The following is a 15,799-nucleotide window of genomic DNA, read 5'->3' as shown; positions in this document are numbered from 1 at the left end:
ATGGCAGGGGGGTGGGGATCAAAATATTAGGTCTATAAGTGTGGAGGCTGGGGACGAGCTTGGGGCTGGGACAAGGCTGGCAAAGAAGAAGAGCACTCTGGGGGAGGACGACCTCACTGGGCCTGGAGGTCTGGAGTGCTTATACTTCAATGCAAGGAGCGTAGCAGGTAAGACAGACGAACTTGGGGCCTTAATGCGCACGAGGAATTTGGATGTGGTTGCGGTGACAGAGACTTGGTTGAAAGAGGGACAGGACTGGCAGCTGAATATTCCAGGGTACAAGTGTTTTAGGCGAGACAGAGGAGGGGTCAAAAGAGGTGGGGGAGTAGCGGTATTAGTTGGAGAGCATATTACAGCGGTGCAGAGGGAGGACAATTCGGAGGAGTCGTGTAGCGAGTCACTCTGGATAGAGCTTAGAAACAGGAAGGGCGCAGTCACTATGTTGGGGGTGTACTACAGGCCCCCCAACAGCCCAAGGGAAGTGGAAGAATGGATATGTCAGGAGATACGGGATAGGTGCAGGAAAAATAGGGTTGTTGTAGTGGGAGACTTCAATTTCCCTGGTATAGACTGGAAATCGCTGAGGGCAGGGACTCTGGATGGGGAGGAATTTGTAAAATGTGTACAGGAGGGTTCGTTGGAACAATATGTAGACAGCCCGACTAGAGAGGGGGCTATACTGGACCTGGTACTGGGGAATGAGCCCGGTCAGGTCTTCAAAGTTTTGGTAGGGGAACATGTGGCAAATAGTGACAATTAGAAGAGCAAAAAGGGGTCACGAAATGTTCTTGGCAGACAGGATTAAGGAGAATCCCAAGGCATTTTATTCATACGTTAGGAACAAAAGGGTTGTCAGGGAAAAAATCGGACCTCTCAGGGACAAAAGTGGGGACTTATGCTTGGAGCCCAAAGAAGTAGGGGAGATCCTAAATGAATACTTTGCGTCGGTATTCACAAAGGAGAGGGATGTGTTGACTGGGAGTGTCTCGGAGGGGAGTGTTGAACCGTTGGAGAAAATCTCCATTACAAAGGAGGAAGTGTTAGGTTTGTTAGAGAATATAAAGACGGACAAATTCCCAGGGCCTGATGGAATCTATCCAAGGCTGCTCAGGGAGACGAGAGGTGAAATCGTTGGGCCTCTGACGCAAATCTTTGTCTCGTCACTGGACGCAGGTGAGGTCCCAGAGGATTGGAGGATAGCTAATGTGGTCCCGTTATTTAAGAAGGGTAGGAAGGATAACTCGGGTAATTATAGGCCGGTGAGCTTGACGTCCGTGGTGGGGAAGTTGTTGGAGAAGATAGGATGTATGCGCATTTAGAAAGGAATAAACTCATTAACGATAGTCAGCATGGTTTTGTGAGAGGGAGGTCATGCCTCACTAACCTGGTGGTGTTTTTTGAAGAAGTGACCAGAATGGTTGACGAAGGAAGGGCCGTGGATGTTGTCTATATGGACTTTAGTAAAGCGTTTGACAAAGTCCCTCATGGTAGGCTAGTGAAAAAGGTTGGATCTCATGGGATAAAGGGGGAGGTGGCTAGATGGGTGGAGAACTGGCTTGGTCATAGAAGACAGAGGGTGGTAATGGAAGGGTCTTTTTCCGGCTGGAGGCCTGTGACTAGTGGTGTTCCGCAGGGCTCTGTATTGGGACCTCTGCTGTTTGTGATTTATATAAATGATCTGGAAGAAGGAGTAACTGGGGTGATCAGTAAGTTTGCGGACGACACAAAACTGGCAGGACTTGCAGATAGTGAGGAACATTGTCAGAGGCTACAGAAGGATATAGATAGGCTGGAAATTTGGGCAAAGAAATGGCAGATGGAGTTCAATCCTGATAAATGCGAAGTGATGCATTTTGGTGGGAATAATGTAGGGAGGAGCTACACGATAAATGGAAGAACCATAAAGGGTGTAGAGACGCAGAGGGACCTGGGTGTGCAAGTCCACAGATCTTTGAAGGTGACGTCACAGGTGGAGAAGGTGGTGAAGAAGGCATATGGCATGCTTGCCTTTATAGGACGGGGCATAGAGTATAAAAGTTGGGGTCTGATGTTGCAGATGTATAGAACGTTGGTTCGGCTGCATTTGGAATACTGCGTCCAGTTCTGGTCGCCACACTACCAGAAGGACGTGGAGGCTTTGGAGAGAGTACAGAGGAGGTTTACCAGGATGTTGCCTGGTATGGAGGGGCTTGGTTATGAGGAGAGATTGGGGAAACTGGGGTTGTTCTCCTTGGAAAGACGGAGGATGAGGGGAGACTTAATAGAGGTGTATAAAATTATGAAAGGCATAGATAGGGTGAACGGTGGGAAGCTTTTCCCCGGGTCGGTGGTGACGTTCACGAGGGGTCATAGGTTCAAGGTGAAGGGGGGGAGGTTTAACACAGATATCAGAAGGACATATTTTACACAGAGGGTCGTGGGGGCCTGGAATGTGTTGCCGGGCAAGGTGGTGGAGGCGGACACACTGGGAATGTTTAAGACTTATCTAGACAGCTATATGAACGGAGTGGGAATGGAGGGATACAAAAGAGTGGTCTAGTTTGGACCAGGGAGCGGCACGGGCTAATTGTTCTTTGTTTCTCGTTTCAAGGCTTCATTCTATGATCATCTTGCTGGTGCCAGTACAGAGCGAGACTGCGGATAGTTGGGAACCTGTCTCGGGGGCAGGGAATTCAGATGGTGTTCGTAAAGCAGAAGTGGAAATGAATAGGGTTGGGAAGCATTTTCTGATCAGGGCCAGTGTGATCTCCTGGACTCGTTTCGATCGCCACAGAGGAATTTCCCAGATTTTTTTTCCCCATATTGGCCCTGGGGTTTTCACTCTGGGTTTTCGCCTCTCCCTGGAGATCACATGGTCTGGAATGGGGGGGTGGGGGTGAGTTAATAGGTTGTGATGAACAAAGCATCGTAGCTGTGAGGGACAGCTCGGTGGATAGGATATTAGGATGTAGATAGGCTGGAAAATTGGGCGGGGATCCTGGATTCAGGATTCAATCCTGGACCGGGGAGCGGCGCGGGCTTGGAGGGCCGAAGGGCCTGTTCCTGTGCTGTATTGTTCTTTGTTCTTTGTTTGTTCTATAAGCTCATGGAAGGCAAGGACCTCGTTCACAAGTGAATGGGCATTGTGGAACAGAGAGGGGCAGTTGGAGCTGATCCATTGGCAGATTCCATTTCAATGGGAAGGAAGTGAGAAAAATAGCCCCTAGCAGACATTTTGGGTGAGGAACACTACTTCCTCAAAGCTACATGGTTGTGTGGCCTTGCAGCAATCAGGAATGTGTCACAAAGGGGTAAAAATGACACACAAGTAGCGGTTCTATTAAGATGCACAATCCTTGGCAATCTTAAAGAGACTGTAGTGAAACAAAAGGGCCATGCACAGCAAAAAGACAGCGGAAGGAACATTCTTAAGTCCTATATTCCAATGCTGGGAAGGTCAAAGAAAGGATAGAATGGGACAGTTAGGGTTGCTGGTCATAATTAGCCAACATCGAATGCCTTGATGAGATTCAGAGGATGTCTAGAGAGGCATAGAGGAAGCTGTAGGTTTATCTCACAGGGAGTCAGGCCTGGCATGGTGTCAGGAGAATAGGAAGGTTGAGGATACCGAAGTACTGGAGTAGGTAATTTGAAGGTCTGAATTACTGAGTGAAAGTGAAAGGAGACACGTAAACAGGAGAAAGGGTATGTGTGTGGTGTGTGGGGGGGGGGGGGGGGGGGGGGCGCGGCGTACAGAGAAAACAAAGTGGAGGAAATGGGAGACTGCTTTGGAATGGTATCCAAAATGGCATGTGAGTAATCACAAGGAACTTCCAAGTTACAGAGGCATGGTTACAAAGCAAAATTAGGACAGATACATCCTGGTAATAAATGGGGAAAAATAAGAAAATAGAGAGTCCAAATTACATATACAAACATACAAACCCACACCTACAGGCATATACAGGCTGACGTCTATATATATATATACAAACCTACCCCTAGATACACACATATATAAAAGCTCACACATATACAAACACAAGCATACACAGACACACATATATATATATGAACCCAAGCCTACACATTATATATACACAAACCTAAACCTACACACACGTGCAACCCCACTCTTACACACACATATATATATATATATATACATATATATACCTGTATATATATACACAACTCATGCCTACACACATATACAAACCCACTGCTTTAAACATACACATATATACTATATATATATATATATATATATATATATACAAACCAACACCTGCACACATACGCAGTGTGAACTTTTACATGTGTGTGTATAGGCTGGATTTGTATATGTATGTGTGTAGATGTGGGTTTGTATATGCATGTGGGCATGGGTTTTTATATATGTGTGTGCGTGTATAGCTGGGTTAGTATACATGTATGTGTGCCAAGACACGTACAAACCCATGCCTACACACACATATAAGAAGCTCACATCCACACACACACACACGCAAACATACGCCTACACACACACACATATATATATATATATATACAAACCCAAGCCTACACACAAGATAAACGTTGTGCGTGTTCCTACACCACATGGACTGCAGCAGTTCGAAAATGAGGCTCAGCATTAATGTTGGGCAACAAAGGCTGCCTTACCTCGTGATGCCCAAATCCCACAAAAGAAGTTTTAAAAAACTAAAGGGGGGTTGGGGAGATCACCTGATGTGAGCGCAGGAACAGCTGTGTTTTTGTGAGCTCTGGCGATACTCATTTTTTAATCCTTTCATTTATCCTGCCCGTAATTACCTAATCCTAGACTGAAAACTGTAAGATTATTGGTTAAGGTTTGGGACAAAGTGCCGAGTAAATTCCTGAAAATCCTGGATGGAAAGAAGCAGCTGGAGTGGAGGTGAATCCTCAACATGGTGATTTGGTCGGTACACAGGTTCTCAACCTGGTGATGTTGAAGGCATTATCGAAGATGACTGCCAACATGATTAAGGTTACAGATGACAAAGTCAGCTTTTTGGCACAGAATTTCAGTGCTCATATTGCTGAACTGCAGAGTACCAATAAAGAGCTTGATGAAGCAAAGGAAAGAATCCTTGTTGTCGAGAATGCAGCCTCCTTAGTTGAGGCCCGCTTTCAATCTTTGGAAAATCAGCTAAATGGTATGTCAGACATCCTGATCGACCTGGAGAGCCAGACTGGGGGAGGAGTGTCCGTGTGACCGACTTTCCAGAAGGAGATGAGGGAAAGTTTCGAGTTAAATTTTTTGAGAATATTTTTCTTGCTCTTTACACAAAAGCTGAGTGTATTAATCTTGAAGGAGCACATCATAACCTGTTTGAGGCTTGATCCCCGGCCGGTAATTACGCATTTTCATAGCTTCGGTCACAGATGTTTCGATGAAGCTGGAAAGAGTCTGAAAGCTATCTGAATGCAGTTTGCCCTGCTTTATATTGTTATCCTGAGGTTGATATCTGATGGATCCTTAAAGCTGTCCAATAATCCTACTAAAGCTTCGGCCTCTCTAAACTCTGCAGATGGCAATAATTTGGAGTCATAATCTGCAGTTCTTCACTAATCATTACACTCCTTTTTTGATTTTGTGATGGTATTTAAGATATTGACAAGGGTGATCTAATACATTTTGCCTGATATCCTTTGTAAACCAGGGGCGACCATTTGTTTATAATGGAATGCATCCCTCAGCGTGTTCCTTTAATTAATCCCAGCTTAATCCTTTGATCCTACTATATCTTTGTTGTGCCAGGGGTGCAAGTTGGCATGGGGTGGGGGGGGTGGGGGGGGACTGCCTGCATTTCTTCTGGTCCTGTGCCCAAATTGAATCCTACTAGTTTGATATCCTTAAAGAGCTTGAGAGTGTTGGGGAGCGCGCTGGATGGGTTATACGGCACTAGGGCTGTGCACTATGGATATGGCCCAATGTGTCCTCACAATTGGTGAGGAAAAGCCCCTTAGAATTATTGGTGTCGTGTAGTTTGTGCCTGTATTTTTGTTATTTTGGGGTCAATGAATCTCTGATGGACTCCTGTAGAGGTGCAGACAGAGCACATATCCTGGGAAAAGACATTTTTTTTGTATCAATGGTGCCCTGGCTGGAGATGGGAGAAAGTATACTTTGGTGTGTGCCTAAGCACGTTGCAAGAATCTTTGGCAGATCAGAATCTTTTCTATACCTGTGTCAATATCCTACATTCTCCTTGGCTGAATCAGCAATGGCAGGAGCTACTTTGAAATTCCTGGAATGTAAATTATGTGGCTCTGTCTCTAGTATCCTGTAAGGGAGAGTGTGCCTTATTATGTCATATACTCATGGCTTTATCTTGTTATCCTGTTTTTTCCCCAGTCTTTGAAACATCCTTTCACTGTTTGTAGCTTTGGAGGTGCCGTTTATATTGAATAATGAATAATCTGAACTAACCGTGTTGCTGCTCTCTTGTCTCTTTCTGAGTGTATATGTGGAGAAATGATTGTGTTGTACTGTACCAATCCTTGAGGGTTTGTTGCATTGTTTGTAAAAATGGCAAAAATCTTCAATAAAAATATATTTTAAAAAACTAAAGAGGTAAAAAAAACCAGCAAAAAGCTAAATGAAAAAGCATACAAAAATAGTTTGCTTGTCTAAATGCCAACAAAGACCAGTTGAGCCAAATGGCCTGTTTCTGTGCTGTATGCTCAATGTAATTCACACACACAGGTATTCAAATACACAGACACACAAGCACAGATGCACACAAACAAACACAAAGATAGACATATAAACACACACATGCATACTGATACACAATCTTAAATACAGATATATAAACACACAAGCATGTGACAGTCCGGGTGTGCTTGACTGTGACAATGTCCAGTAAGCCAGGGTGCTGGAAAGTTAGGTGGGTTCCACTTGCCCATTATGAAAATGTCGTAGCTGTTAAGAGATTGATTTTGCTGTTACTCATTGGGTTCAGGATTATGCACAACCCAGAGTTCTCATTATACCAATAGCTGCAGCTCATCAACTTACTCCCGGACAATTGGGTGAGGCTCCACCAGAAGCTGCTCTCTTAAAACATTCTGGACATTAGCATCTTTCAAGTTCAAGGACACAATACTGTTGCAGGCTTCTATTCGGATGCCAGGCTCCTGCTCGTAATGAAGTGCCCACAGCAGCAAGTCCTTCAGTTGCTCGGTCACAAGCCCAACGGCTCCTAAAGCTGCTCCATCAGGGTTCAGGTGAATCAACATGTAAAAAAAAATTGGAGAACATCAGAAATTTGGCCTCAGTACTCTCATCAAACACACTGAGACCAACTCTCCTTTTCGGGTCATTTTCGGGTTTGTAAACTGTGGACATCCATCGAGATCGGTCCCGGAGCTTCAACTATTTATGATCCAAGTCAATGACTTGGATAAAGGGACCGAACATATGGTACTTACATTTCCCATCGACACAATGGAAAGTAGGAAAGTAAATTGTCAATTGGATATAAACAGTCTACAAAGGGATATGGGTAAAAAATAGTCATTTGGAAGCACAGAACTTGAGTGTTGCTGAAAAGAAGACATGTTGAAGCTTTTTGTCTTGCACTCATCAGGACACTTTGCAAGAGTACCAATATTAGGGGAAAACAACTATTTGTACTATATGAGAAGAGAGTGCTGATTGGTTTGCAAGTGGACTCTGATTAGTAGAGGCATTGTCACGGAGAATGCACCAGTCAATGGTGACTTACAGATAACTGCCAAGCATTATTTGAAATTTAAACCAGGCAGCTTGATCCTGATTGGTCAAGGCATTACAAATGAGTATTGTGCTATATGAATTTCAGTGCCAATATCATGTTAGGTATGTAGACCGATGCCCCAAAGACTGGTGGATTGTATCAAATAGCATGTCCCAGCCACTATTAACAATGAGCAAGGTACAGGCCATACCCAACCAGACCATGCTTGCAAAACTCAAAGCACAGTGTCCAACATTAGACATGATTCTGTGATTGGACAATATTTACTAAATAATCTTCAGTATGCTAAGAATTATGCTGATAACTGGTTTAAGATTGTCAGTCAGGCTTGCACTGTGTCACATTTGTGTGCACTGGAAGCTACATATATTAATACACAGGACTCTGTTCTTTGCAGACAGAAAGAACACACACACCCATTCTGCCTGGTCCAGCTGAACAAATTAAGTGACAGCAATTCACTGATTCATTCCCCAGGGCAATGCCTTGACCAATCAAATTGTTGTTTTCCCTTTATACTGGCATTCCTGCAAAGGATTTAGATACAGTGAGTGGGAAAAAATTTGGCAGATGGAATATAATGTGGGAAAATGTGAATTTGTCCATTTTGGTAGGAAGAATAAAAAAAAAGTATTATCTAAATGGAGAAAGATCGCAAAACTCAGAGGGATCTAGTATATGAATCACAGGAGGTTAGTGAGCAGCCACAGCAAGTAGGGCACATGGTGGCCTAGTGGTTAGCACTGTTGCCTCACAGGGCTAAGGCCCTTGGATTTGATTCCCGGCTTGTGGAGTCTGCACGTTCTCCCCTTGTCTGCGTGGGTTTCCTCCAGATGCTCCGGTTTCCTCCCACAGTCCAAAGATGTGCAGGTTACGTTGATTGGCCATGCTAAATTGACCCTAGTGTCAGGGATTAGCAGGGTAAATATGTGGGGTTACGGGAGTAAGGCCTGGGTGGGAATTGTGGTTGTGCAGGCTCGATGGGCCGAATGACCTCCTTCTGCACTGTAAGGATTCTATGAAAAGGCTACTCCTCATAATTGTTATGTTCTGCCACAGTGGGCCACATCAGACCACCAGAAAGCAACACCTGGGATTTATAGGTCATCTCTGGAATGAACCCTTAGATAGTCACTCCTCTAGGCCATTTCAGAGGGCATTTAAGACTCATCCATTTTGCTGCTGGTCTGGAGTCATGTGTAGGCACAGTAAGAAGTCTCACAACACCAGGTTAAAGTCCAACAGGTTTATTTGGTAGCAAATACCATAAGCTTTCGGAGCGCTGCCCCTTCGTCAGGTGGAGTGAAAATCTGTTCTCCAACAGTGCACAGAGACACAACATCAAGTTACAGAATACTAATTAGAATGTAAATCTCTACAGCCAGCCAGATCTTAAAGGTACAGATAATGTGGGTGGAGGGAACATTAAACACAGGTTAAAGAGATGTGTATTGTCTCCACACAGAACAGCTAGTAAGATTCTGCAAGATCAGGAGGCAAGCTGTGGGGGTTACTGATAATGTGACATAAATCCAACATCCCGGTTTAGGCCGTCCTCATGTGTGCGGAACTTGGCTATCAGTTTCTGCATTGTCATGTGTAGGGCCAGGCCAGGCCAGGTAAGGACAGAAGAGTTCTTTCCCATTGGAGAGTTACCTCTGGAAATTATAGCCCCTTAGAGAGAGTCAGACAGAGAGACACCTACCTTTGATTGCATAGGCTCTGACTTTCCAGATGTGGTCGGACTGCATCAGGTGCATCAGATGATTAAGGACCTGTGGATAACACAAAGCTGCTCAACATATTTGGGGTTTTCTCTGCCCCTCCAAAATTTTCTGCCCTTTCTTCAAGTCTGACTCTCGATGGCAAAAAAATCTCCTGGCCCAGCAATGGATGTTGGCAAGCTCATCTTCAATGTTCCAACTGGAATCACTAGATGGGAATCGGAATCCTGAACCCAGGCTGCCCCTCCTCATTGATCCCAAGAGTCATCAGAAATGAATCAGGATCTGAAAGGCCGGCACTTTGTCACTTCCTCAGCCTAGGACACTAAAGTGAATTGTTACATTCATTCTGTCAGACCCAGTGAGATCAGGTCACTAGGCAGAGGTAGGGAAATGAGCTTTTGTGTTTGTATAGCTTAATACCGGACAAAGCAATAGCTTTAATTTTTATTTTTTTTATTTGTTCATGGGAGGTGGGCCTTGTTGGCTGGGCCAGCATTTATTGCTAATCCTTAATTGCCCTTGAATTTAGTGGCTTGCTAGGCCATTTCAGAATCAACCATATTGCTGCAGGTCTGGAGGTATGTGTAGGGGTAAACATGTGTAGGGCCAGGCCAGGTAAGGACAGCAGAGTTCCTTCCCTAAAGGACATTAAGGCTGGCACAGTGGTGCAGCAGGGGCAGCATGGTGGCGCAGTACAGGCAGCACGGTGGTCAGCACTGCTGTCTCACAGCGCCAGGGACCCGGGTTCAATTCCCAGATTGGGTCTCTATCTGTGTGGAGTCTACACATTCCCCGTGTCTGCGTGGTTTCCTCCGGGTGCTCCAGTTTCCTCCCACAGTCTGAAAGATGTGCAAGTTAGGTGCATTGGCCATGCTAAATTCCCCCTCAGTGTACCCGAACAGGTGCCGGAGGGTGGCAACTAGGGTATTTTCACAGTAACTTCATTGCAGTGTTAATGTTAAGCCTACTTGTGACACTAATAAATAAACTTTAAACTTTAGTGAACCAGATGGGTTTTTCTGACAATCGACAATGGTTTCATGGTGAGCATTAGACTTTTCATTCCCGATTTTGTTTTCAATTCAAATTGAATTCAAATTTTACAATCTGCTGTGGTGCTATTCAAACCGTGCACGGGGTAACCCAGGTTCTCAGAGCATTACCCTGGATCTCTGGATTATCCCAGTGACAATACTATTGCGAGAACGCCTCCCCTACTTAATGAAAGCATCGAGGATGCAAGTTAATCTCTGATACAAATGAAATTCAGATGCATGGAATAGATATTTGAGGTCAGTGCTGTCTGTTGTGTGTTTAAGGCCAGTTTCTGGTCATCAATTATTCAATACCAGCTTCATTCATAAACAGATACTAGACCTGTTAATTATTGGACACGAGAGCTGTTAATAATTGATTCACTCTGCACTTTACATGACCTGAGTTGGACAAAGCTAATATTGCAGCAAAATCCAGTTGATAGGATTATGCAGCACAGAAGAAGGGCAAGCACTCCATCTTTGAAAAAGTGGTTCCACTATCATTCCCCCCCTCCCCCCCCAACTCTTTCCCCAAAGTCCTACATTTTATTTTTCTTTTCAATTATATACCAATTTCCTTTTAAAAGCACCAGGAACTCGGGTTCAATTCTGGCCTTGGGTGATTATGTGTGGAGTTTGCATGTTCTCCCCTTGTTTGCGTGGGTTTCCTCCGGGCACTCCGGTTTCCTCCCACACTCCAACAATGTGTGCGGGGTTAGGTTGACTGGCCATGGTAAATTATCCCTTGGTGTCAGGGGATTAGCAGGGTAAATACATGGGGTTACAGGGATCGGGCCTGGGTGGAATTGTGGTCGGTGTAGGCTCAATGGGTTGAATGACCTCCTTCCGCACTGTCAGGTTCTACGATTCTATGGTTCTATTCCATCTGCTTCTACCACCCTTTCAAGCAGTACATTCTATATCATAATTCATTATGTAAAAATCTGGATCTTTAGTCAATTCTCTTAAACTAATTATCAATTCTGTCATTGGAAATAGTTTCTCTCCATTTGCTCTATCAGAACTTTATATTATTTTGAACTATTGAAGACTGGCTGCCCACCTCCTCCTGGAAAACTGTAAAAAAAAAGCTTTTCTCATCAACATTTTGCCCAACTTCAGAAAGTGGAGGCCGCCAGAAGTACCCTGCATGGCTTCAGGAAATACTATGTGATGTGCGGGTTCCAGAAGAGTCAGAGATTACTGGCAGTTTAATGCCATTAACCTCACTTCTTCTGAAAGATTGCCCCTTTCCCCATGCATCTGAATTTCATTTCTGCCTCAGCACGATGTGTTTCATTGCAAGTCTGCCTCTGTTGTGGGCAAGTTTAGCAAACCGTATTTCTCCATTTGGACCTTGATTCTTGAAGATTCCTGTTTGGTTGTCATTGATCTCAATAGCCTCCCCAGAAGTATTGTGGCTGTCAGCACTGTGCACATCTTTTGGGTGGAGAAGGTTTCTGGCAGAGAGGGCTTAAGCAACCTTTTCACTCTACATTTGTTTTCAGTGATAGTTACTAGCTTTGAATTTTTTTGGAGGCATCTCCAAATGGTATCTGCACTGCCCTTTGGCACTTCATATTCAGGCATTGCTTCTCTTGTTTCACCAGTTGTTTGCAATCCATGGCTATTTAGATGCTTTTCTTCTGCACCTGTAAGGATGCATTTTCAGTTGTCAGTATTGCTGAACTTGCCAAATATTCTTGACTCCTCTTACTTGGCAGATTATTTTTTATTCTTTTCAGTACAGAGCCAAAACATTCACCTGAAGTATTTGTGACAGTTATTGTTAAAAATATTTTCAGAATGGTCTCCACATATCCCTCTTCCATAGTCTCTTGTTTAAATTCTATTTTCCAAATGGGACCATTAACTGCTGGTCTGATGTCATGGCTGTCATATGCAGACAGTTAGAACCATTGAGAACTGCCATCCCCCATCAGTCTCAATATTGGCCTTCAGAAAGTCTCTTTTGGACAAAGGACAGAATCCTGCCACACACTTGCCAGCAAAGCCAGTGGTACGGACTTGGACTCACTGGGCTCCATTTGATTGGAGTGTCTGCTCCTGCACTGGACTTTTTCTGGCTCATTCTGTCCTGCACTGGCCTGTGCTATGCTGCAGTCACATCATTGGCAGATTTCTCCATCTCAATGCTCATCAGCCAAGTTTGCTCACCTCAAGACACATAGATCACAATATTGACCATCTTTCTCATCATGCTGACCACAGGTAGGCTTGGATTTCAATTCATCAATTATAGACTTGTTTTCAGAAGTTAAAAAGCACTAAAGCAGTTAAACAATGATTTGTTATTTGTGTACTTTTGGGTTGAGTGGGTGCACAGGGAGGTTGTTATAATCAGTTTTGTGGTTCACTCTGCCTTGTGGGGGAACTGGAATGGATTCCAAAATGGCTTGCATTGTGGATTTAAATTAATCAATTATAGGCTTGTTTTCATAAGTTAAAAAGCAATGAAACTGTGATCTGTATATTTTTCTGTATTTCTATGGCTTCCATTGTGTGAGCTGAGGGAGGGTGTGGTTAGGAGAGCAATGATGTCGTTTGGGGGCTGGGCGTGACATTATTTGGGTGGGCTTGACATCACTGGTCTTTACATCACCTGGGGTGGAACATCATGTCACAAGGGGGATGGGGCGTGACATCTTGGAGGGGCCCAAACACAGCAGGAGAGCACAGGGCCCCCAAAAATGTAAGTCCGCCTCTGGCCTACAATATCCTTAACACTGCGATGATACTGGAAGTCTACCACTATTCCAAAGTCATTGCCATCCCAAATCCGGGCAAGCCAACCCAGGATCCCATCATCTTTTCGTCTACAATCTACAAGGAGGCTGAAGACCAGGGATGCTTTCATAAATGTGTCATCGATACACAATGCTATTTAGCATGAATGCCTGCTACTGAAGTTTTCAACATGATTCAATGTCATAAACCTCTGAGGGTTATCAACATTCTCATGAGCAACTTTACGTTCCACAGTTATCTCACTGACAAGAAAGTAGCCAAATGCAGACACTCAATAATGATCTGCCACAGGGAACCAGCCTTTTTCAATATTTATACAGTGGATATACCCAGAGGTTCATCAATGCTGATGACATGACATTATTAATGCAGGCATCAACATTACAGTGGGATGTTGAAAAGTGACCTGGGCATGCTGGAATGTTACTTCCAGACCTGCCACCTCCACCCCAATCCAGGCAAGGCAGTTTGTGGATGATGCAACCAATTATTCCATAGAAGATGAGGGGTGGCCCACAGTGTGATTGTTGCCAGGAGACCTCATGGAGCACATCACACGACCGGTCCACAGCGATCTGTTGCGGGAGGCACTTCATTTCTCCACTTGTTTATCTCAGAAGGCCATTGAATGGAAAGACACAATAGACATCCCATTATAAGCTATTCCTGTTTATAAAGTTTATTTATTAGTCACAAGTAGGCTTACATGAACACTATAATGAAGTTACTGTGAAAATCCCCTAGTCGCCACACTCCGGCGCCTGTTCGGGTACACTGAGGGTGGCATCGCCATCTTTTTACATATATAAGTTGGTGATAGTGTTCAGAGAAAATTTGAGAACCTAGTTGCCAGAGCCTGCACTAAATTGTGGCAGCTGACACAGCCACTAAGAATGGAAAACAATGACAGGTAAAGACCAAAAATGCAAACAACACGAAGTAATGTAGGGAAGCAAATCCATGACCTGTTCAAATTGTTAACAAAATACAAGTATCTTGTTTGGGTATTTAGGCTATTGGCGCACAAGTCCAGTTTAACCACATATTTGGTCAAATCTGCTTTCTGTTGTTGCATGCCTTTGGGTGGGCAGCGGAAAAAGCAACTGCAAATCCTGCTCCAGATCTCCGGCTTTCCGAGGGAAGCACTTGAAAGTAATGTAATATTATTCATACCTTCTCATCTTTTATCCTCAGCAAACCAGCTGTCAAACACGCCTCTCTTCGCACACCAATGAAATCGTCTCTGAAACACCTTAGGAAGCTGGGCATCAGATTTCCAGTCATCAGACCGAGCTGACCAATGCATGACAAGGCCTCGATTCGGCTCCTGCAATCCCCTGTTTCCAACCTCAATCTGTAATACAAGGCGTTACACTGTAACACACGTTACAATGTCCCTCTGTTCTACTCCTCATGCATTGATAGTCCCACGTTTTACCGCGCACGCACTATCAGTCCTGCGTTTTACCCGTTGCACAATGATAGTCCTGTGTTTTACCCCTCACATACTGACAGTCCCACGTTTGCCCCTCATGCACTGACAGACCCATGTTTTACCCTTCATGCACTGACAGTCCTGCGTTTTACCCCTCGCACAATGATAGTCCTGCGTTTTACCCCTCGCACAATGATAGTCCTGCATTTTACCCTTCACATACTGACAATCCTGTGTTTACCCTTCACATACTGACAATCCTGTGTTTACCCTTCACATACTGACAATCCTGTGTTTACCCCTCATGCACTGACGGTCCTGCGCTTTACCCCTCACGCATGGACCAACCCAAGTTTTATCCCTTATGCACTGACATTGCCATGTTTTACTCCCCACACATTGGCATTCCTGCATGTTTACCCCTCCTACACCGAGTGTCCTGTGTTTACCCCCCATACACTGATAGATCCACGTTTTTACCCCGCATGCACTATCATCCCTGGGTTTTAAATCCTCACACACTGACATTCCTGCATTTTACCCCTCAACCATTTGTGATGGGAGTTTTTCCAGGTGCAGGTACCCAAAATTTGCATTTCGGATCTGAACAATGGCTGGAATCACTGAGGAGCATTTGCAAAGCTGAGATCTTTGTGTATCACATGTACAGTGAAGTGGTCACAGGGCAGGTAAAGAGTGCACAGGCAGAAAGGGAATGGGTGACCTCCAGACACAGTAAAGGGCAGGTAGTGTAGGAGTCCCCTGGGTCCATCTCCCTCTATAACAGATTTTCCATTTTGGATACTGCTGGAGGAGATGGCTTTAGTGATAGGTGATTCTATCGTGAGGAGAAATAGGTAGAGGTTTCTATGACTGTAGATGTGACACCAGGGTGGTATGTTGCCTCCAATGACAAGGATGTCATTGAGCAGTTGCAGGACAATCTTAAAGGTGAGGGTGAACAGCCAGACGTCATGGTCCATATCGGTATCAATGACATAGGTAAAAAGAGGGATGAGGTCCTGCAAGCAGAATATGAAGTGCTAGGAAATAAATTAAAAAGCAGAACTTCTCAGGATTACT

The 15,799-nt window shown here is 44.4% G+C and overlaps 1 protein-coding gene across 3 annotated transcripts in view; it reads right to left on the bottom strand.

Annotated features, from left to right (window-relative positions):
• Positions 1-15,799, bottom strand: part of heatr4 (HEAT repeat containing 4) — a 101,140-nt gene that overhangs the window by 13,699 nt on the left and 71,642 nt on the right. For all 3 annotated transcript variants that reach the window (XM_078233575.1, XM_078233576.1, XM_078233577.1), the window contains 3 exons: positions 14,455-14,635; positions 9,454-9,523; positions 7,028-7,217 (listed from right to left, as the gene is read on the bottom strand). In XM_078233575.1, the coding sequence (XP_078089701.1) occupies positions 7,028-7,217; positions 9,454-9,523; positions 14,455-14,635 (441 nt within the window). The remainder of the gene's footprint in view (positions 1-7,027; positions 7,218-9,453; positions 9,524-14,454; positions 14,636-15,799) is intronic.

This window comes from Mustelus asterias, chromosome 18 (assembly GCF_964213995.1).
Source record: "Mustelus asterias chromosome 18, sMusAst1.hap1.1, whole genome shotgun sequence".
Taxonomy (NCBI): domain Eukaryota; kingdom Metazoa; phylum Chordata; class Chondrichthyes; order Carcharhiniformes; family Triakidae; genus Mustelus; species Mustelus asterias.
The sequence above is the reverse complement of the archived record's forward strand: the minus strand, read 5'-3'. Positions and strand labels throughout refer to the sequence as shown.